This window comes from Eucyclogobius newberryi, unplaced genomic scaffold (assembly GCF_026437365.1).
Source record: "Eucyclogobius newberryi isolate DKJ021-1_F unplaced genomic scaffold, fEucNew1.0.hap1 SCAF_7, whole genome shotgun sequence".
Taxonomy (NCBI): Eukaryota; Metazoa; Chordata; class Actinopteri; order Gobiiformes; family Gobiidae; genus Eucyclogobius; species Eucyclogobius newberryi.
In genome coordinates this window covers 4618338-4642945 of record NW_027316389.1, presented here as the reverse complement: position 1 = coordinate 4642945, position 24608 = coordinate 4618338, and the positions used below count along the sequence as shown (strand labels likewise).

Below are 24608 nucleotides of genomic sequence, written 5' to 3'. Positions count from 1 at the left end.
CCCATGAAGCCCACTCGCCCCCGTGAAGCCCCCATGAAGCCCACTCTCCCTGTGAAGCCCCCGTGAAGCCCACTCTCCCTGTGAAGCCCACTCTCCCTGTGAAGCCCCCATGAAGCCAACTCGCCCCCGTGAAGCCCACTCGCCCCCGTGAAGCCCCCATGAAGCCCACTCGCCCCTGTGAAGCCCCCATGAAGCCCACTCTCCCTGTGAATCCCCCATGAAGCCCACTCGCCCCTGTGAAGCCCCCATGAAGCCCACCCTCCCTGTGAAGCCCCCATGAAACCCACTCGCCCCCGTGAAGCCCACGCGCCCCGTGAAGCCCACGCGCCCCGTGAAGCCCCCATGAAGCCCACTAGCCCCCATGAAGCCCACTCGCCCCTGTGAAGCCCCCGTGAAGCCCACTCGCCCCCGTGAAGCCCCCGTGAAGCCCACTCGCCCCCGTGAAGCCCCCGTGAAGCCCACTCGCCCCCATGAAGCCCACTCGCCCCCATGAAGCCCCCGTGAAGCCCACGTGAAGCCTCCGTGAAGCCCCCATGAAGCCCCCGTGAATTCCCCATGAAGCCCCCATGAAGCCCACTCGCCCCCATGAAGCCCCCGTGAAGCCCCCGTGAAGCCCCTATGAAGCCCCCGTGAAGCCCCCATGAAGCCCCCGTGAAGCCCCCTGTCTAACAGCGTTTCTTTATTGGGCTCTTATTTCTGCACATTTTCTACGAAATGACATCGCGGCTCCGATGAATGTAATTTTATGAATATATATATTTGTGTTATTATTCTGTATATTCTGTGGTATTTTCTGTAAATTCTCTGGTGTTTTCTGTATATTCTGCTCGTTTGCAGTACTTCAGAACTGCAGTACTGCAGTACATCGTGTCTCGCTCTCTGAAGCATGAATGAGTTTCATCAGAGTTATTTTCATCCTTGTGCAGCGCCTTACATCATGTCCTGGCGAGTGCAGCCGGTTATGGTGTGTTTCTGGGGGCGACGCGGCGCTGCACGTTCAGCCTCGTTCAGCCCCGTTCAGCCCCGTTCAGCCCCGTTCAGCCTCGTTCAGCCCCGTTCAGCCCCGTTCAGCCCCGTTCAGCCCCGTTCAGCCCCGTTCAGCCCCGTTCAGCCCCGTTCAGCCTCGTTCAGCCCCGTTCAGCCTCGTTCAGCCCCGTTCAGCCCCGTTCAGCCCCGTGGTGCAGCGGGGAGAGGAGGAGGTGCAGCGGGGAGAGGAGGAGGAGGTGCAGGGGAGAGAGGAGGAGGAGGTGCAGCGGAGAGGAGGAGGAGGTGCAGCGGAGAGGAGGAGGAGGTGCAGCGGAGAGGAGGAGGTGCAGCGGGGAGAGGAGGAGGAGGTGCAGCGGAGAGGAGGAGGTGCAGCGGGGAGAGGAGGAGGAGGTGCAGGGGAGAGAGGAGGAGGAGGTGCAGCGGGGAGAGGAGGAGGAGGTGCAGCGGGGAGAGGAGGAGGAGGTGCAGGGGAGAGAGGAGGAGGAGGTGCAGCGGAGAGGAGGAGGAGGTGCAGCGGAGAGGAGGAGGAGGTGCAGTGGGGAGGAGAGGAGGAGGTACAACCGGGAGTAGAGGAGGAGGTGTTTCTATTTGATGGTCAGTTATTGAAGATGAGACCCCTCTAGAGTCTTTAACTCTTCAGTGGCTGATGTCGATCCTAAATCTCACGTGATTTTGTCGTCTCGTTCACAAACTCACGTTCGCCGTTCAGTAACGCCCGTTTGGCGCCAATAACCACGATCAAACCTGTCGTTTCCCCACATCACAGACGCCAAAGCCTCTTTCTTTTGTACCGCGGCGTATTTTCTTCTGCGCTAATCGTCGTCTCTCGTGGGAAACGTTAGCGAAGCGTTAGCCAAGTCTGCTCGGCGGGTTCGGCCCGTGTTTTGGGAGCGGCGCGCGGACAGAGGCCGGGACTGTTGTGAATGAACAGGCGCGTTTCGGGGTATTAGCTTAAGTGGCGCAAAGCTGATTAGCGTCTCTGTGTGGCAACGCGGCTAAGTCGCAGAGCCGCTTTGTGGGACGCACACCTGCCCCTGGGACGCTTCCAGGAACCATTGATTAAATTCAGTTTACATGTTAAAATTTATCGTTCTTCTGGTCCTTTTGTCTCACGTCAGAAGAACTAATAACACCAGTCTCTTTAAATTGTGTGTAAAGTATGTGGTAGATGAAATTAAATGGGCAAATCAATGAATACGATGTGAGATTTAGTCACAGAGCTAACGGCTACCATGCAGATAGCATCACGTTTGGCAAACACAGATTCAAACACATCGAAGCTTCTGTTGTTTCTTTTTAACGCGGCAACTGGAACAAAAAAACATGTGCTGCCGTGAATGACATTTGTCTTCTGCGTTGTCCCGCTTTGTGTTGTCCCCTCTGTGTACTTTCTCCACGATAGCTCCGGTTGTGACCTCTCCTTGACCCTCATGTTGTTTCCCTTCCTTTCCTTTCGTGCATTTCCTGTTTTCTTCGTTTCCCAGATTGCTTTTCCTCGATCTCGTTGCGCCGGGGAAGCAAGAGAGCTAGCGTCGTTAGCGGGATTAGCCCATTTTAAAGCCCCTTACTCGGATTTAGCCGCATTATTCGCATTTTAATGAACTTTCCCACGGACAAAACACAAAACACTGAACTTATACACGCCAATGGGATTTACTCTGACCGGAGAGAAACAGCAGTTTACTGAAGGCTAGACCTGGTTTAGTCCTGGTTTAGTCCTGGTTTAGACCTGGTTTAGACCTGGTTTAGACCTGATTTAGACCTGATTTAGACCTGATTTAGACCTGATTTAGTCCTGGTTTAGACCTGGTTTAGACCTGGTTTAGACCTGGTTTAGACCTGATTTAGACCTGATTTAGACCTGATTTAGTCCTGGTTTAGACCTGGTTTAGACCTGGTTTAGACCTGGTTTAGATCTGGTTTAGTCCTGGTTTAGACCTGGTTTAGATCTGGTTTAGGCCTGGTTTAGGCCTGGTTTAGAGCTGGTTTAGTCCTGGTTTAGACCTGGTTTAGATCTGGTTTAGGCCTGGTTTAGGCCTGGTTTAGAGCTGGTTTAGATCTGGTTTAGGCCTGGTTTAGGCCTGGTTTAGGCCTGGTTTAGGCCTGGTTTAGATCTGGTTTAGGCCTGGTTTAGGCCTGGTTTAGAGCTGGTTTAGGCCTGGTTTAGGCCTGGTTTAGTCCTGGTTATAGTTTTGTTCTGCTCTACTGTTCTGTGGGAGGTGCTGAACATCTGAGTTTGACCTGGTTTAGACCTGGTTTAGGTCTAAACCAGCTCTTACTTTAGCTCTTCCTCCCTCTTCCTCCCTCTTCCTCCCTCTTCCTCCCTCTTCCTCCCTCTTACTCCCTCTTACTCCCTCTTCCTCCCTCTTCCTCCCTCTTCCTCCCTCTTCCTCCCTCTTACTCCCTCTTCCTCCCTCTTCCTCCCTCTTACTCCCTCTTCCTCCCTCTTCCTCCCTCTTCCTCCCTCTTACTCCCTCTTCCTCCCTCTTCCTCCCTCTTACTCCCTCTTACTTCCTTTTACTCCCTCTTCCTCCCTCTTCCTCCCTCTTACTCCCTCTTCCTCCCTCTTCCTCCCTCTTCCTCCCTCTTACTCCCTCTTACTTCCTTTTACTCCCTCTTCCTCCCTCTTCCTCCCTCTTACTCCCTCTTACTCCCTCTTCCTCCCTCATCCTCCCTCTTCCTCCCTCTTCCTCCCTCTTACTCCCTTTTACTCCCTCTTACTTCCTTTTACTCCCTCTTCCTCCCTCTTCCTCCCTCTTACTCCCTCTTACTCCCTCTTACTCCCTCTTACTTCCTTTTACTCCCTCTTCCTCCCTCTTCCTCCCTCTTACTCCCTCTTACTTCCTTTTACTCCCTCTTCCTCCCTCTTCCTCCCTCTTACTCCCTCTTACTCCCTCTTCCTCCCTCATCCTCCCTCTTCCTCCCTCTTCCTCCCTCTTACTCCCTCTTACTCCCTTTTACTCCCTCTTACTTCCTTTTACTCCCTCTTCCTCCCTTTTACTTCCTCTTACTTCCTTTTACTCCCTCTTCCTCCCTCTTCCTCCCTCTTCCTCCCTCTTACTCCCTCTTCCTCCCTCTTCCTCCCTCTTACTTCCTTTTACTCCCTCTTCCTCCCTCTTACTCCCTCTTACTCCCTCTTCCTCCCTCATCCTCCCTCTTCCTCCCTCTTCCTCCCTCTTACTCCCTCTTACTCCCTTTTACTCCCTCTTACTTCCTTTTACTCCCTCTTCCTCCCTCTTCCTCCCTCTTACTCCCTCTTACTCCCTCTTCCTCCCTCTTCCTCCCTCTTACTCCCTCTTACTTCCTTTTACTCCCTCTTCCTCCCTCTTCCTCCCTCTTACTCCCTCTTACTCCCTTTTACTCCCTCTTACTTCCTTTTACTCCCTCTTCCTCCCTCTTCCTCCCTCTTACTCCCTCTTACTCCCTCTTCCTCCCTCTTCCTCCCTCTTACTCCCTCTTACTTCCTTTTACTCCCTCTTCCTCCCTCTTCCTCCCTCTTACTCCCTCTTACTCCCTTTTACTCCCTCTTACTTCCTTTTACTCCCTCTTCCTCCCTCATCCTCCCTCTTACTCCCTTTTACTCCCTCTTACTTCCTTTTACTCCCTCTTCCTCCCTCTTCCTCCCTCTTACTCCCTCTTCCTCCCTCATCCTCCCTCTTCCTCCCTCTTCCTCCCTCTTACTCCCTCTTACTCCCTTTTACTCCCTCTTACTTCCTTTTACTCCCTCTTCCTCCCTCTTCCTCCCTCTTACTCCCTCTTACTCCCTCTTCCTCCCTCATCCTCCCTCTTACTCCCTTTTACTCCCTCTTACTTCCTTTTACTCCCTCTTCCTCCCTCTTCCTCCCTCTTCCTCCCTCTTCCTCCCTCATCCTCCCTCTTACTCCCTTTTACTCCCTCTTACTTCCTTTTACTCCCTCTTCCTCCCTCTTCCTCCCCTCTTCCTCCCTCTTCCTCCCCTCTTCCTCCCTCTTCCTCCCGCTTCCTCCCTCTTCCTCCCTCTTACTCCCTCTTCCTCCCTCTTCCTCCCTCTTCCTCCCTCTTACTCCCTCTTCCTCCCTCTTACTCCCTCTTCCTCCCTCTTCCTCCCTCTTCCTCTCTTACTCCCTCTTCCTCCCTCTTACTCCCTCTTCCTCTCTCGCTCCTGGTCCTCCTGGTGTAGCCCTGATTTTGTCCTGGTTTATTCTAGGTTTAGTCCTGATTTTGTCCTGGTTTTGCCTTGTTTTGTCCCGTTCTTCCCTTGGTTCACTCCTCTTGGTTTTGTTCTGGCTTTGGTCTTGGTTTAGATCTGGTTTAGTCCTTGGTTAGACCTTTCTCTTCCTCTCTCTAGATGTAATTCCCTAGTCCTCCTGGTGTAACCCTGGTTTTGTCCTGGTTTATTCTACGTTTAGTCCTGGTTTTGTCTTGGTTTGGTTCTGGCTTTGTCTTGTTTTAGCTCTTCCTCAGACCTCTCTAAATGTCATTTCTTGGCCCTCGTCGGTTGTAATTGGGCCTCGTCGGTTGTAATTTGGCCTCGTTAGTAGCTTCCTGCTTTCCGCGTAGTGAAACCACACAAACGGCGGCTCATTGACCTATTTTCACCCGACACACTCTTGTGTGTCACTTTTGTGCCGTTACAATCCTCTGACGAGATTAGGAGCCGGTAAAAGTAAAGATCAGCGACAGCCGAGCGTCTTTAACCCTCTTTCTAGGAACATTTGATACTGTTCTTATCCACTTTAGTGATTTAATGTTTGTTTGTTCTCGGGATTGTGGCCGTGACCGATATTTCCATCATGACATCACTGGGTCTGTGTGATTATCTCCTTTTTAACCATGAAATGTTCAGGTTTTATTTACTTCTGTGCTTCACTCCTTTTTAGACACAACCTGCAGAAGCTTTATTCACTTTTTATTCCCATTGATTACTATTATATTCCTGTTAAGATAAGATATACTTTATGAACGTCTCATGAGGAGCACAGCACTCACAGCAGCAGGTGGCTACGCTAACCGTTTCTCACTGCTAATGCTAACTTTTATTAGAATTAAAATATAAAATAAACAATGATGATTTTAGTTTATTTTAATGTGTTTTTAGTTCACATTTTTTCATGCCTCAACAGTTTTAACAGCAGAATTAGCGTTAGCATTGCAGCACAAACACGTCCTTTGGTGAAGTGTTCACCTAAAACCTTTGTCGTGTTGTCAGAACGTCCACCACAACTGCTGAATGTCCTCCCTTCTCTCTCATCCCCTTTTCACACTTTAACGTTCCTGTTTAATGAATCATTTTGGCAAAACAAAAGAAGAAGAAGAAGCACTGATGCTAACACTGAGCTAGCACTGATGCTAACACTGAGCTAGCACTGATGCTAACACTGGGCTAGCACTGATGCTAACACTGAGCTAGCACTGATGCTAACACTGAGCTAGCACTGATGCTATCACTGAGCTAGCACTGTAGAGTGACCCGGGGACTTTAGGGTGACCCGGGGACTGTAGAGTGACCCGGGGACTTTAGAGTGACACAGGGACTTTAGGGTGACCCGGGGACTGTAGAGTGACCCGGGGACTTTAGAGTGACACAGGGACTTTAGGGTGACCCGGGGACTGTAGAGTGACCCGGGGACTTTAGGGTGACCCGGGGACTGTAGAGTGACCCGGGGACTTTAGAGTGACACAGGGACTTTAGGGTGACCCGGGGACTGTAGAGTGACCCGGGGACTGTAGAGTGACCCGGGGACTTTAGGGTGACCCGGGGACTGTAGAGTGACCCGGGGACTTTAGAGTGACACAGGGACTTTAGGGTGACCCGGGGACTGTAGAGTGACCCGGGGACTTTAGAGTGACACAGGGACTTTAGGGTGACCCGGGGACTGTAGAGTGACCCGGGGACTGTAGAGTGACCCAGGGACTTTAGAATGACCCGGGGACTGTAGAGTGACCCGGGGACTTTAGGGTGACCTGGGGACTGTAGAGTGACCCGGGGACTTTAGAGTGACACAGGGACTTTAGGGTGACCAGGGGACTGTAGAGTGACCCGGGGACTTTAGAGTGACACAGGGACTTTAGGGTGACCCGGGGACTGTAGAATGACCCGGGGACTGTAGAGTGACCCAGGGACTTTAGAATGACCCGGGGACTGTAGAGTGACCCGGGGACTTTAGGGTGACCCGGGGACTGTAGAGTGACCCGGGGACTTTAGAGTGACACAGGGACTTTAGGGTGACCCGGGGACTGTAGAGTGACCCGGGGACTGTAGAGTGACCCAGGGACTTTAGAATGACCCGGGGACTGTAGAGTGACCCGGGGACTTTAGGGTGACCCGGGGACTGTAGAGTGACCCGGGGACTTTAGAGTGACACAGGGACTTTAGGGTGACCCGGGGACTGTAGAGTGACCCGGGGACTTTAGAGTGACACAGGGACTTTAGGGTGACCCGGGGACTGTAGAGTGACCCGGGGACTGTAGAGTGACCCAGGGACTTTAGAATGACCCGGGGACTGTAGAGTGACCCGGGGACTTTAGGGTGACCCGGGGACTGTAGAGTGACCCGGGGACTTTAGAGTGACACAGGGACTTTAGGGTGACCCGGGGACTGTAGAGTGACCCGGGGACTTTAGAGTGACACAGGGACTTTAGGGTGACCCGGGGACTTTAGAGTGACACAGGGACTTTAGGGTGACCCGGGGACTTTAGGGTGACCCGGGGACTTTAGAGTGACCCGGGGACTGTAGAGTGACCCGGGGACTTTAGGGTGACCCGGGGACTTTAGGGTGACCTGGGGACTGTAGAGTGACCTGGGGACTGTAGAGTGACCCGGGGACTGTAGGGTGACCCGGGGACTTTAGGGTGACCAGAGGATTTTAGGGTGACCAGGGGACTTTAGGGTGACCCGGGGACTGTAGGGTGACCCGGGGACTGTAGAGTGACCCGGGGACTGTAGAGTGACCCGGGGACTGTAGACTTTTGGAACCCTACTTCTTTTTGGACCCTCCCTCTTTTTGGACCCTCCCTCTTTTTGGACCCTCCCTCTGTTTGGACCCTCCCTCTGTTTGGACCCTCCCTCTGTTTGTTCCCTCCCTCTTTGGACCCTCCCTCTTTTTGGACCCTCCCTCTGTTTGGACCCTCCCTCTGTTTGGACCCTCCCTCTGTTTGTTCCCTCCCTCTTTGGACCCTCCCTCTGTTTGGACCCTCCCTCTTTTTGGACCCTCCCTCTTTTTGGACCCTCCCTCTGTTTGGACCCTCCCTCTGTTTGGACCCTCCCTCTGTTTGGACCCTCCCTCTTTGGACCCTCCCTCTTTTTGGACCCTCCCTCTTTTTGGACCCTCCCTCTGTTTGGACCCTCCCTCTGTTTGGACCCTCCCTCTGTTTGTTCCCTCCCTCTTTGGACCCTCCCTCTGTTTGGACCCTCCCTCTTTTTGGACCCTCCCTCTTTTTGTACCCTCCCTCTTTGGACCCTCCCTCTGTTTGGACCCTCCCTCTTTTTGTGAGACAGTATTCCTTTCATTCTTGATTATCGTGTCGTTTGTTGCTGTAGTTTTTGCACACACACACACATCACAGCGCGTGGAAAACCTCCTTCAATGACCCGAGTCCTGGTGGGATTCCCCGCCCATTGTCGCTGGTCACGACTCGCTCCTCGTGGTAATCGTCCTCGCCACTCGAACCGCGCCAAACAATGAGACCAAAACAAACCACTTTCCTCGGACAAAAGCGTTTCCAGGAGCGACGGGCGACACTCGGAGCGTTTTTAGACCCGCCGGCTTTGAACCGCTCCGGGGCCATTTTTAGCCGGCGTGGGCGTCTCGAGAGCCATCGAGCGACAACAAGCGAGCGCGCGCGGCAGGAGCTAATTAGCGCTAGCGGCTAGTAACGCGCTTGAACTTTAGAGAGAGGAGGTTTTGTGCGGATTATGAAATGAGTTGTGTACGAGAAGTTGTTGTTGTTGTTGTTGTGTTTTCAGCAATGTACAAAATATTCACTTTATAAATAGTACTTCAGGATTGAGTGGGTTTTGTGTGTTCTAAAGATGATCACATGAACTCTAAAGATGATCACATGAACTCTAAAGATGATCACATGAACTCTAAAGATAATCACATGAACTCTAAAGATGATCACATGAACTCTAAAGATGATCACATGAACTCTAAAGATGATCACATGAACTCTAAAGATGATCACATGAACTCTAAAGATGATCACATGAACTCTAAAGATAATCACATGAACTCTAAAGATGATCACATGAACTCTAAAGATAATCACATGAACTCTAAAGATGATCACATGAACTCTAAAGATAATCACATGAACTCTAAAGATGATCACATGAACTCTAAAGATGATCACATGAACTCTAAAGATGATCACATGAACTCTAAAGATGATCACATGAACTCTAAAGATAATCACATGAACTCTAAAGATGATCACATGAACTCTAAAGATGATCACATGAACTCTAAAGATAATCACATGAACTCTAAAGATGATCACATGAACTCTAAAGATGCTCAGATGGAGTTTGTGATGATTTATGGAGTTAAAAACGGCTCATGAGAACTCCAGATCTCTACGTTTGACGTCACGACTCGGGGACAATTGAAAGCGAGTGTTTTTGTGAGGCTCAGAGCAGGAGCTCGTGAACGGGAAACACGTGTGAACGAAGTGAAATACAACAGAACATGTGTGTCCAACGAGTGAACGATGGTACAACACCAGTTCATCTCAACCACGGATGTCAAGGTTATGAGATTAATCGATTTTAGAAGCAAAATGTGTTCAATCTAAAGCCCAAAAAACAGACCCGGATGTAAAGAACTTTATTTAATCTGGCTGTTTTTGTCACTTTTAACTTTATTTTGTCTTTCAGAAAGTTTCATTATGTAAATCCGGTCACAGACTTAAAAAACAGTCAAACAATAAAGATTTCACTCTTGTTTGGTCTCAATAACCGTGAATAATTGTTAAATCGTGATATTTATTGAATTAAGTGGAATCAACTCATTTAACCGTAATATTCACTGTTCAAAAACAGACCTTCTGCCCCCGTGTGTGCTGCCCCGTGTGTGCTGCCCCGTGTGTGCTGCCCCGTGTGTGCTGCCCGTGTGTGCTGCCCCCGTGTGTGCTGCCCCGTGTGTGCTGCCCGTGTGTGCTGCCCCGTGTGTGCTGCCCGTGTGTGCTGCCCCCGTGTGTGCTGCCCCGTGTGTGCTGCCCCCGTGTGTGCTGCCCCCGTGTGTGCTGCCCCGTGTGTGCTGCCCGTGTGTGTGCTGCCCCCGTGTGTGCTGCCCCGTGTGTGCTGCCCCCGTGTGTGCTGCCCCCGTGTGTGCTGCCCCGTGTGTGCTGCCCCGTGTGTGCTGCCCCCGTGTGTGCTGCCCCGTGTGTGCTGCCCCGTGTGTGCTGCCCGTGTGTGCTGCCCCGTGTGTGCTGCCCGTGTGTGCTGCCCCCGTGTGTGCTGCCCCGTGTGTGCTGCCCCCGTGTGTGCTGCCCGTGTGTCTGCCCACGTGTGTGCTGCCACGTGTGTGCTGCCCGTGTGTGCTGCCCCCGTGTGTGCTGCCCCGTGTGTGCTGCCCCCGTGTGTGCTGCCCGTGTGTCTGCCCACGTGTGTGCTGCCCCGTGTGTGCTGCCCGTGTGTGCTGCCCCCGTGTGTGCTGCCCCGTGTGTGCTGCCCCCGTGTGTGCTGCCCCCGTGTGTGCTGCCCCCGTGTGTGCTGCCCCGTGTGTGCTGCCCCGTGTGTGCTGCCCGTGTGTGCTGCCCCGTGTGTGCTGCCCGTGTGTGCTGCCCCCGTGTGTGCTGCCCCGTGTGTGCTGCCCGTGTGTGCTGCCCCGTGTGTGCTGCCCCCGTGTGTGCTGCCCCGTGTGTGCTGCCCGTGTGTGCTGCCCGTGTGTGCTGCCCCCGTGTGTGCTGCCCCCGTGTGTGCTGCCCCCGTGTGCGCTGCCCGTGTGCGCTGCTGCCCCGTGTGCGCTGCCCCCGTGTGTGCTGCCCGTGTGTGCTGCCCCGTGTGTGCTGCCCCCGTGTGCGCTGCCCGTGTGCGCTGCTGCCCCGTGTGTGCTGCCCCCGTGTGTGCTGCCCGTGTGTGCTGCCCCCGTGTGCACTGCCGGCGGCGACTTTAAACCTGGTTCCAGGGTTTGGTGTGGTCAGGCTCTTTGGACTGCGGCGCGTGTGGTCAGGAAGCGCTGAGAGAGAGAGAGGGAGAGAGAGAGACGAGAGGGAGACGAGAGGGACGAGAGACGAGAGGGACGAGAGGGAGACGAGAGACGAGAGAGACGAGAGAGACGAGAGCGGGAGACGAGAGGGAGACGAGAGAGAGAGAGACGAGAGAGAGAGACGAGAGAGGGAGACGAGAGGGAGACGAGAGAGAGAGAGACGAGAGAGAGAGACGAGAGAGGGAGACGAGAGGGAGACGAGAGAGAGAGAGACGAGAGAGAGACGAGAGAGAGAGACGAGAGAGGGAGACGAGAGAGAGGGAGACGAGAGGGAGACAAGAGAGAGAGAGACGAGAGAGAGACGAGAGAGGGAGACGAGAGAGAGGGAGACGAGAGGGAGACGAGAGAGAGAGAGACGAGAGAGGGAGACGAGAGAGAGGGAGACGAGAGGGAGACGAGAGAGAGAGAGACGAGAGAGAGACGAGAGAGGGAGACGAGAGAGAGGGAGACGAGAGAGAGAGAGAAGAGAGAGAGAGACGAGAGAGGGAGACGAGAGGGAGACGAGAGAGAGAGAGACGAGAGAGAGACGAGAGAGGGAGACGAGAGAGAGGGAGACGAGAGGGAGACGAGAGAGAGAGACGAGAGAGAGACGAGAGAGGGAGACGAGAGAGAGGGAGACGAGAGGGAGACGAGAGAGAGAGAGACGAGAGAGGGAGACGAGAGAGAGGGAAACGAGAGGGAGACGAGAGAGAGAGAGACGAGAGAGAGACGAGAGAGGGAGACGAGAGAGAGGGAGACGAGAGAGAGAGAGAAGAGAGAGAGAGACGAGAGAGGGAGACGAGAGGGAGACGAGAGAGAGAGAGACGAGAGAGAGACGAGAGAGGGAGACGAGAGAGAGGGAGACGAGAGAGAGGGAGACGAGAGAGAGAGAGACGAGAGAGAGACGAGAGAGGGAGACGAGAGAGAGGGAGAAGAGAGAGAGACGAGAGAGGGAGACAAGAGAGAGGGAGACGAGAGGGAGACGAGAGAGAGAGAGACGAGAGAGAGACGAGAGAGGGAGACGAGAGAGAGGGAGACGAGAGGGAGACGAGAGAGAGAGAGACGAGAGGGAGACGAGAGAGAGACGAGAGGGAGACGAGAGAGAGGGAGACGAGAGAGAGGGAAACGAGAGAGAGGGAGACGAGAGGGAGACGAGAGAGAGAAAGACGAGAGGGAGACGAGAGAGAGGGAGACGAGAGGGAGACGAGAGAGAGGGAGACGAGAGGGAGACGAGAGAGGGAGACGAGAGAGAGGGAGACGAGAGAGAGGGAGACGAGAGGGAGACGAGAGAGAGACAGACGAGAGGGAGACGAGAGAGAGGGAGACGAGAGGGAGACAAGAGAGAGACAGACGAGAGGGAGACGAGAGAGAGGGAGACGAGAGGGAGACGAGAGAGAGAGACGAGAGAGGGAGACGAGAGAGAGGGAGACGAGAGGGAGACGAGAGAGAGAGACGAGAGAGAGACGAGAGAGGGAGATGAGAGAGAGGGAGACGAGAGGGAGACGAGAGAGAGAGAGACGAGAGAGAGACGAGAGAGGGAGATGAGAGAGAGGGAGACGAGAGGGAGACGAGAGAGAGAGGACGAGAGAGACGAGAGGGACGAGAGGGAGACGAGAGGGAGACGAGAGAGAGGGAGACGAGAGGGAGACGAGAGAGAGGGAGACGAGAGGGAGACGAGAGAGAGAAAGACGAGAGGGAGACGAGAGAGAGGGAGACGAGAGGGAGACGAGAGAGAGGGAGACGAGAGGGATACGAGAGAGAGGGAGACGAGAGGGAGACAAGAGGGAGACGAGAGAGAGGGAGACGAGAGGGATACGAGAGAGAGGGAGACGAGAGGGAGACGAGAGAGAGAGAGACGAGAGAGAGGGAGACGAGAGAGAGAGACGAGAGAGGGAGACGAGAGGGAGACGAGAGAGAGAGAGACGAGAGGGAGACGAGAGAGACGAGAGGGAGACGAGAGAGACGAGAGAGAGAGAGACGAGAGGGAGAGACGAGAGGGAGAGACGAGAGGGAGACGAGAGAGAGGGAGAGAGAGGGAGACGAGAGGGAGAGAGACGAGAGAGAGAGACGAGAAGGAGACGAGAAGGAGACGAGAGACGAGAAGGAGACGAGAGACGAGAAGGAGACGAGAGACGAGAAGGAGACAAGACGAGAGACGAGAAGAGGGAGACTTGATCTCGTGCTAAAGCGCCGTGTTTCCCCTGATGCTAACCTACATGTCGAGCCTTGGCAACACAAAGCTAGCGTAGCACGTTAGCAACAGCTGTTTCCTGTTTACGGCCGCACGGCACTCGCTTTGTCAAGAGCCACAATCTGATATTTCCAGGTCATAAAGCGTCTGACGTTAGCATTAGCATTAGCATGACATAAAGAGAGGTTCAAACGCGGCGTAGAGGCTTTAGCCACGCCCCTCACATGCAGAGAAGTCAAAGAAATGAGGCAAAACTGTTCCCGTGCACGCTCGCTTTAGCCACGCCCCTCACACATGCTAGCTTTAGCCACGCCCCTCACACAAGTTAGCTTTAGCCACGCCCCTCACACATGCTAGCTTTAGCCACGCCCCTCACACAAGTTAGCTTTAGCCACGCCCCTCACACACACTAGCTTTAGCCACGCCCCTCACACACACACTAGCTTTAGCCACGCCCCTCACACACACTAGCTTTAGCCACGCCCCTCACACACACTAGCTTTAGCCACGCCCCTCACACACGCTAGCTTTAGCCACGTCCCTCACACACGCTAGCTTTAACCACGCCCCTCACACACACTAGCTTTAGCCACGCCCCTCACACACACTAGCTTTAGCCACACCCCTCACATATGCTAGCTTTAGCCACGCCCCTCAAACATGCTAGCTTTAGCCACACCCCTCACAGCTTCAGCAGCGTTGCTAAGTCATTTAGATCAATATTAGAATTTAAAACTAACAAAATGTAAAATAAAAATGCAAGTGTCGGGTTTTGAAGACTTCTCTCTCTTTCTGTGTGTCTGTAGCTTCGGGCTAAAGCTAACGGGTGGCCAGGGGGCGGAGCCACAGCGGCGGCCAATCAGAGACGAGCAGAGCAGGAAGAGGAAGTGGAGACGCATGGTTTAGAGGTGCTGTCGGGGCATCCGGCCTCGCTCACATCGACACTCAGAAACATCGTCGCTCATCTGGACGTTCTCACGCAGGTGCAGAGACTCACGTGAACTCTAAAGAGACTCACGTGAACTCTAAAGAGACTCACGTGAACTAAAGAGACTCACGTGAACTAAAGAGACTCACGTGAACTAAAGAGACTCACGTGAACTAAAGAGACTCACGTGAACTAAAGAGACTCAGGTGAATTAAAGAGACTCACGTGAACTCTAAAGAGACTCACGTGAACTCTAAAGAGACTCACGTGAACTCTAAAGAGACTCACGTGAACTAAAGAGACTCACGTGAACTAAAGAGACTCACGTGAACTAAAGAGACTCACGTGAATTAAAGAGACTCACGTGAACTCTAAAGAGACTCACGTGAACTCTAAAGAGACTCACGTGAACTAAAGAGACTCACGTGAACTAAAGAGACTCACGTGAACTAAAGAGACTCACGTGAACTAAAGAGACTCACGTGAACTAAAGAGACTCACGTGAACTCTAAAGAGACTCACGTGAACTAAAGAGACTCACGTGAATTAAAGAGACTCACGTGAACTCTAAAGAGACTCACGTGAACTCTAAAGAGACTCACGTGAACTAAAGAGACTCACGTGAATTAAAGAGACTCACGTGAACTAAAGAGACTCACGTGAACTAAAGAGACTCACGTGAACTAAAGAGACTCACGTGAACTCTAAAGAGACTCACGTGAACTCTAAAGAGACTCACGTGAACTAAAGAGACTTACGTGAACTAAAGAGACTCACGTGAACTCTAAAGAGACTCACGTGAACTAAAGAGACTCACGTGAACTCTAAAGAGACTCACGTGAACTAAAGAGACTCACGTGAACTCTAAAGAGACTCACGTGAACTCTAAAGAGACTCACGTGAACTAAAGAGACTCACGTGAACTCTAAAGAGACTCACGTGAACTAAAGAGACTCACGTGAACTAAAGAGACTCACGTGAACTCTAAAGAGACTCACGTGAACTCTAAAGAGACTCACGTGAACTAAAGAGACTCACGTGAACTAAAGAGACTCACGTGAACTCTAAAGAGACTCACGTGAACTAAAGAGACTTACGTGAACTAAAGAGACTCACGTGAACTCTAAAGAGACTCACGTGAACTAAAGAGACTCACGTGAACTAAAGAGACTCACGTGAATTAAAGAGACTCACGTGAACTCTAAAGAGACTCACGTGAACTCTAAAGAGACTCACGTGAACTAAAGAGACTCACGTGAACTAAAGAGACTCACGTGAACTAAAGAGACTCACGTGAACTAAAGAGACTCACGTGAACTCTAAAGAGACTCACATAAACCCCTTCTTTCTCTTCCCCTTCCTCTTCCTCCTCCTCTTCCTCTTCCTCCTCCTCCTCCTCTTCCTCCTCCTCCTCCTCCTCCTCTTCCTCCTCCTCTCAGACGGTGTCTGTTCTGGAGGAGCGTCTCACTCTGACCGAGGACAAACTGAAGGAGTGTCTCGTGAACCAGTCACACCTTTTGAGAACCATCCAGAACCAGGAGACCGGACCAGGGTCCTGACTAGAGTCCTGACCAGGGTCCAGACCAGAGTCCTGACCAGGGTCCAGACCAGAGTCCAGACCAGGGTCCAGACCAGAGTCCAGACCAGAGTCCAGACCACGGTCCAGACCAGAGTCCAGACCAGAGTCCAGACCAGAGTCCTGACCAGTGTCCAGACCAGAGTCCTGACCAGTGTCCAGACCAGGGTCCAGACCAGAGTCCAGACCAGGGTCCAGACCAGAGTCCAGACCAGAGTCCAGACCAGGGTCCAGACCAGGGTCCTGACCAGGTTCCAGACCAGGGTCCAGACCAGGGTCCTGACCAGTGTCCAGACCAGAGTCCAGACCAGAGTCCAGACCAGGGTCCAGACCAGAGTCCAGACCAGGGTCCAGACCAGTGTCCTGACCACGGTCCAGACCAGAGTTCAGACCAGAGCGACGGGGCGATGACAGCAGCACGTGACCTCTGACCTCACGGCGTTGTGGGCGTTTACATATGAAACTCCTCCTTTTGGAAATGAATGTGACAAGAGCAAATGGATAAGACTGTTATTTATGTCAGGCTTGTTGCCATGGAGACGACTCCCACAGGGACCAGAGCTGTTTCCTCAAATAAAGACTGAACTGAACCAACCGCAGTCGAGTTGAACTATAGAACATTCTCATCTCCATGAGACCAGCAGGGGGCGGAGCCTCTCAATGTGCACTTTCTAGTCTGTAAAATGTGAAATGCATTTGTTTCTGGAGCTGCTGAGGCTGAAGCCACATCCGCCCCGAGGCTGAAGCTGAAGCCGCCCTGAGGCTGAAGCCACAGCCGCCCCGAGGCTGAAGCCACAGCCGCCCCGAGGCTGAAGCTGAAGCCGCCCTGAGGCTGAAGCCACGGCCGCCCCGAGGCTGAAGCTGAAGCCGCCCTGAGGCTGAAGCCACAGCCGCCCCGAGGCTGAAGCTGAAGCCGCCCTGAGGCTGAAGCCACGGCCGCCCCAAGGCTGAAGCCACAGCCGCCTGAAGCCGCGGCCGCCCTGAGGCTGAAGCCACAGCCGCCTGAAGCCGCGGCCGCCCTGAGGCTGAAGCCACGACTGCCCTGAGTCTGAAGCCACCGCCGCCCTGAGTCTGAAGCCACAGCCGCCCCGAGGCTGAAGCCACAGCCGCCCTGAGTCTGAGCCCTGTGAGAGGAGTCGAAGCCACAAGCTCCTCACTGAGGGGCAGGAACTCAGACATGTTTTAGTGTTCAGACTTTGGCTGCTCTTCTTCCGCGTCACGTCTGTGTCAGGGCGACATTTGTTATAAATCAAATGTTTCATAAATTCTATATTTAAATAAAGAGATTGTGTTTTTGGTGGAATCGTTCAGACGTCGAGGTCACGCCCACTTTTCCTGCTGCTCCAGAACATCCAGAACATCCAGAACATTCAGAACATCCAGAACATCCAGAACATCCAGAACATTCAGAACATCCAGAACATCCAGAACATTCAGAACATCCAGAACATTCAGAACATTCAGAACATCCAGAACATTCAGAACATTCAGAACGTTCAGAACATTTAGAACATCCAGAACATCCAGAACATCCAGAACATTTAGAACATCCAGAACATTCAGAACATCCAGAACATCCAGAACATCCAGAACATCCAGAACGTCCAGAACGTTCAGAACATTCAGAACGTCCAGAACATTCAGAACATTCAGAACATCCAGAACATTCAGAACATCCAGAACGTTCAGAACATCCAGAACATTCAGAACGTCCAGAACATTCAGAACATTCAGAACATCCAGAACATTCTGAACATCCAGAACGTTCAGAACATTCAGAACATCCAGAACATTCAGAACATTCAGAACATCCAGAACATTCAGAACATTCTGAACATTCTGAACATCCAGAACATTCAGAACATCCAGAACATTCAGAACATCCAGAACATCCGAACATTCAGAACATCCAGAACATCCGAACATTCAGAACATCCAGAACATTCAGAACATTCAGAACATCCAGAACATTCAGAACATTCAGAACGTCCAGAACATCCAGAACGTTCAGAACATCAAGAACGTTCAGAACATCCAGAACATCCAGAACGTTCAGAACATTCAGAACATCCAGAACATTCAGAACGTCCAGAACATCCAGAACGTTCAGAACATTCAGAACATCGAGAACGTTCAGAACATCCAGAACATCCAGAACATTCAGAACATCCAGAACATTCTGAACATCCAGAACATCCAGAACATTTAGAACATTCAGAACATCCAGAACATCCAGAACATCCAGAACATCCAGAACATCCAGAACATTCAGAACATCCAGAACATTCAGAACATCCAGAACGTTCAGAACATTCAGAAAATCCAGAACGTCCAGAACGTTCTGGACATTCAGAACATTCAGAACATCCAGAACATTCTGAACATTCAGAACATCCAGAACATTCAGAACATTCAGAACATCCAGAACATTCAGAACATCCAGAACATCCAGAACATTCAGAACATTCTGAACATCCAGAACATTCAGAACATCCAGAACATTTAGAACATCCAGAACATTCAGAACATCCAGAACATTCAGAACATCCAGAACATCCGAACATTCAGAACATTCAGAACATCCGAACATTCAGAACATCCAGAACATTCAGAACATTCAGAACATCCAGAACATTCAGAACGTCCAGAACATCCAGAACGTTCAGAACATCCAGAACGTTCAGAACGTCCAGAACATCCAGAACATCCAGAACATTCAGAACATCCAGAACATCCAGAACATCCAGAACATTCAGAACATCCAGAACATTCAGAACATTCAGAACATCCAGAACATTCAGAACATCCAGAACATTCAGAACATCCAGAACATTTAGAACATCCAGAACATTCAGAACATCCAGAACATTCAGAACATCCAGAACATCCAGAACATCCAGAACGTTCAGAACATTCAGAACATCCAGAACATTCAGAACATCCAGAACGTTCAGAACATCCAGAACATTCAGAACGTCCAGAACATTCAGAACATTCAGAACATCCAGAACATTCTGAACATCCAGAACGTTCAGAACGTTCAGAACATTCAGAACATCCAGAACATTCAGAACATTCAGAACATCCAGAACATTCAGAACATCCAGAACATCCAGAACATCCAGAACATTCAGAACATTCAGAACATCCAGAACATTTAGAACATCCAGAACATTCAGAACATCCAGAACATCCAGAACGTTCAGAACGTTCAGAACATCCAGAACATTCAGAACGTCCAGAACATCCAGAACGTTCAGAACATTCAGAACATCCAGAACGTTCAGAACATCCAGAACATCCAGAACATTCAGAACATCCAGAACATTCTGAACATCCAGAACATCCAGAACATTTAGAACATTCAGAACATCCAGAACATTCAGAACATCCAGAACATCCAGAACATTCAGAACATCCAGAACATCCAGAACATTCAAAACATTCAGAACATTCAGAACATCCAGAACATTCAGAACATCCAGAACATTCAGAACATCCAGAACATCCAGAACGTTCAGAACATTCAGAACATCCAGAACATTCAGAACATCCAGAACGTTCAGAACATCCAGAACGTTCAGAACGTTCAGAACATTCAGAACATCCAGAACATTCTGAACATCCAGAACGTTCAGAACATTCAGAACATCCAGAACATCCAGAACATTCAGAACATTCAGAACATCCAGAACATTCAGAACATCCAGAACATCCAGAACATTCAGAACATTCTGAACATTCTGAACATCCAGAACATTCAGAACATCCAGAACATTTAGAACATCCAGAACATTCAGAACATCCAGAACATTCAGAACATCCAGAACATCCGAACATTCAGAACATTCAGAACATCCGAACATTCAGAACATCCAGAACATTCAGAACATTCAGAACATCCAGAACATTCAGAACGTCCAGAACATCCAGAACGTTCAGAACATCCAGAACGTTCAGAACATCCAGAACATCCAGAACGTTCAGAACATCCAGAACGTCCAGAACATCCAGAACGTTCAGAACATTCAGAACATCCAGAACGTTCAGAACATCCAGAACATCCAGAACATTCAGAAAATCCAGAACATCCAGAACGTTCAGAACATCCAGAACATCCAGAACATTCAGAACATCCAGAACGTTCAGAACATCCAGAACATTCAGAACGTCCAGAACATTCAGAACGTTCAGAACATCCAGAACATTCAGAACATCCAGAACATCCAGAACATTCAGAACATCCAGAACATTCAGAAAATTTAGAACATTCAGAACATTCAGAACATCCAGAACATCCAGAACATCCAGAACATTCAGAAAATTTAGAACATTCAGAACATTCAGAACATCCAGAACATTCAGAACGTCCAGAACATCCAGAACATCCAGAACATTCAGAACATTCAGAACATTCAGAACATCCAGAACATCCAGAACATCCAGAACATTCAGAACATTTAGAACATCCAGAACATTCACAACATCCAGAACATTCACAACATCCAGAACATCCTAACATTCAGAACATCCGAACATTCAGAACATTCAGAAAATTTAGAACATTCAGAACATCCAGAACATTCAGAACATCCAGAACATTCAGAACATCCAGAACATTCAGAACATTCAGAACATCCAGAACATTTAGAACATCCAGAACATTCAGAACATCCAGAACATTCAGAACATCCAGAACATCCAGAACATCCAGAACATCCGAACATCCAGAACATCCGAACATTCAGAACATCCAGAACATTCAGAACATTCAGAACATCCAGAACATTCAGAACGTTCAGAACGTCCAGAACATCCAGAACATCCAGAACGTTCAGAACATTCAGAACATCCAGAACATTCAGAACGTCCAGAACATCCAGAACGTTCAGAACATTCAGAACATTCAGAACATCCAGAACGTTCAGAACATCCAGAACATTCAGAACATCCAGAACATTCTGAACATCCAGAACATCCAGAACATTTAGAACATTCAGAACATCCAGAACATTCAGAACATCCAGAACATCCAGAACATCCAGAACATCCAGAACATTCAGAACATTCAGAACATCCAGAACATTCAGAACATCCAGAACATTCAGAACATCCAGAACATTCAGAACATCCAGAACATACAGAACATCCAGAACGTTCAGAACATTCAGAACATCCAGAACATTCAGAACATCCAGAACGTTCAGAACATCCAGAACGTTCAGAACGTCCAGAACATTCAGAACATTCAGAACATCCAGAACATTCTGAACATCCAGAACATTCAGAACATCCAGAACATTCAGAACATCCAGAACGTTCAGAACATCCAGAACATTCAGAACGTCCAGAACATTCAGAACATTCAGAACATCCAGAACATTCTGAACATCCAGAACGTTCAGAACGTTCAGAACATTCAGAACATCCAGAACATTCAGAACATTCAGAACATCCAGAACATTCAGAACATCCAGAACATCCAGAACATCCAGAACATTCAGAACATTCAGAACATCCAGAACATTTAGAACATCCAGAACATTCAGAACATCCAGAACATTCAGAACATCCAGAACATCCGAACATTCAGAACATCCAGAACATCCGAACATTCAGAACATCCAGAACATTCAGAACATTCAGAACATCCAGAACATTCAGAACATTCAGAACGTCCAGAACATCCAGAACGTTCAGAACATCCAGAACATTCAGAACATCCAGAACATTCAGAACGTCCAGAACATCCAGAACGTTCAGAACATTCAGAACATCCAGAACGTTCAGAACATCCAGAACATCCAGAACATTCAGAACATCCAGAACATTCTGAACATCCAGAACATCCAGAACATTTAGAACATTCAGAACATCCAGAACATTCAGAACATCCAGAACATCCAGAACATTCAGAACATCCAGAACATCCAGAACATTCAGAACATTCAGAACATCCAGAACATTCAGAACATCCAGAACATCCAGAACATTCAGAACATCCAGAACATCCAGAACATCCAGAACGTTCAGAACATTCAGAACATCCAGAACATTCAGAACATCCAGAACGTTCAGAACATCCAGAACGTTCAGAACGTCCAGAACATTCAGAACATTCAGAACATCCAGAACATTCTGAACATCCAGAACGTTCAGAACATTCAGAACATTCAGAACATCCAGAACATTCAGAACATTCAGAACATCCAGAACATTCAGAACGTCCAGAACATCCAGAACGTTCAGAACATCCAGAACGTTCAGAACATCCAGAACATCCAGAACGTTCAGAACATCCAGAACATTCAGAACATCCAGAACGTTCAGAACATTCAGAACATCCAGAACGTTCAGAACATCCAGAACATCCAGAACATTCAGAAAATCCAGAACATCCAGAACGTTCAGAACATCCAGAACATCCAGAACATTCAGAACATCCAGAACGTTCAGAACATCCAGAACATTCAGAACGTCCAGAACATTCAGAACGTTCAGAACATCCAGAACATTCAGAACATCCAGAACATCCAGAACATTCAGAACATCCAGAACATTCAGAAAATTTAGAACATTCAGAACATTCAGAACATCCAGAACATCCAGAACATCCAGAAAATCCAGAACATTCAGAAAATTTAGAACATTCAGAACATTCAGAACATCCAGAACATTCAGAACGTCCAGAACATCCAGAACATCCAGAACATTCAGAAAATTTAGAACATTCAGAACATTCAGAACATTCAGAACATCCAGAACATCCAGAACATTTAGAACATCCAGAACATTCACAACATCCAGAACATTCACAACATCCAGAACATCCTAACATTCAGAACATTCAGAACATCCGAACATTCAGAACATTCAGAAAATTTAGAACATTCAGAACATCCAGAACATTCAGAACATCCAGAACATTCAGAACATCCAGAACATTCAGAACATTCAGAACATCCAGAACATTTAGAACATCCAGAACATTCAGAACATCCAGAACATTCAGAACATCCAGAACATCCAGAACATCCAGAACATCCGAACATTCAGAACATCCAGAACATCCGAACATTCAGAACATCCAGAACATTCAGAACATTCAGAACATCCAGAACATTCAGAACATTCAGAACGTCCAGAACATCCAGAACGTTCAGAACATCCAGAACGTTCAGAACATTCAGAACATCCAGAACATTCAGAACGTCCAGAACATCCAGAACGTTCAGAACATTCAGAACATCCAGAACGTTCAGAACATCCAGAACATCCAGAACATTCAGAACATCCAGAACATTCTGAACATCCAGAACATCCAGAACATTTAGAACATTCAGAACATCCAGAACATTCAGAACATCCAGAACATCCAGAACATCCAGAACATTCAGAACATTCAGAACATTCAGAACATCCAGAACATTCAGAACATCCAGAACATTCAGAACATCCAGAACATTCAGAACATCCAGAACATACAGAACATCCAGAACGTTCAGAACATTCAGAACATCCAGAACATTCAGAACATCCAGAACGTTCAGAACATCCAGAACGTTCAGAACGTCCAGAACATTCAGAACATTCAGAACATCCAGAACATTCTGAACATCCAGAACATTCAGAACATCCAGAACATTCAGAACATCCAGAACGTTCAGAACATCCAGAACATTCAGAACGTCCAGAACATTCAGAACATTCAGAACATCCAGAACATTCTGAACATCCAGAACGTTCAGAACGTTCAGAACATTCAGAACATCCAGAACATTCAGAACATTCAGAACATCCAGAACATTCAGAACATCCAGAACATTCAGAACATTCAGAACATCCAGAACATCCAGAACATTTAGAACATCCAGAACATTCAGAACATCCAGAACATTCAGAACATCCAGAACATCCGAACATTCAGAAAATCCAGAACATTCAGAACATTCAGAACATCCAGAACATTCAGAACATTCAGAACGTCCAGAACATCCAGAACGTTCAGAACATTCAGAACATCCAGAACGTCCAGAACATCCAGAACGTTCAGAACATTCAGAACATCCAGAACGTTCAGAACATCCAGAACATCCAGAACATTCAGAACATCCAGAACATTCTGAACATCCAGAACATCCAGAACATTTTGAACATTCAGAACATCCAGAACATTCAGAACATCCAGAACATCCAGAACATTCAGAACATCCAGAACATCCAGAACATTCAGAACATTCAGAACATTCAGAACATCCAGAACATCCAGAACATCCAGAACGTTCAGAACATTCAGAACATTCAGAACATCCAGAACATTCAGAACATCCAGAACGTTCAGAACATCCAGAACGTTCAGAACGTCCAGAACATCCAGAACATTCAGAACATCCAGAACATCCAGAACATTCAGAACATCCAGAACATTCAGAACGTCCAGAACATCCAGAACGTTCAGAACATCCAGAACGTTCAGAACATCCAGAACATCCAGAACGTTCAGAACATCCAGAACATTCAGAACGTCCAGAACATCCAGAACGTTCAGAACATTCAGAACATCCAGAACGTTCAGAACATCCAGAACATCCAGAACATTCAGAAAATCCAGAACATCCAGAACGTTCAGAACATCCAGAACATCCAGAACATTCAGAACATCCAGAACGTTCAGAACATCCAGAACATTCAGAACGTCCAGAACATTCAGAACGTTCAGAACATCCAGAACATTCAGAACATCCAGAACATTCAGAA

The 24608-nt window shown here is 49.2% G+C and overlaps 1 protein-coding gene across 1 annotated transcript in view; it reads left to right on the top strand.

The window, feature by feature from the left end:
• poc1b (POC1 centriolar protein B) overlaps positions 1-17154 on the top strand; it is a 103771-nt gene extending 86617 nt beyond the window's left edge. The window contains exons 12-13 of the mRNA XM_072435584.1: positions 14182-14330; positions 15715-17154. Of these exons, the coding sequence (XP_072291685.1) occupies positions 14182-14330; positions 15715-16262 (697 nt within the window). The 3' untranslated portion in view covers positions 16263-17154. The remainder of the gene's footprint in view (positions 1-14181; positions 14331-15714) is intronic.
• The last annotated feature ends 7454 nt before the right edge of the window (positions 17155-24608 follow it).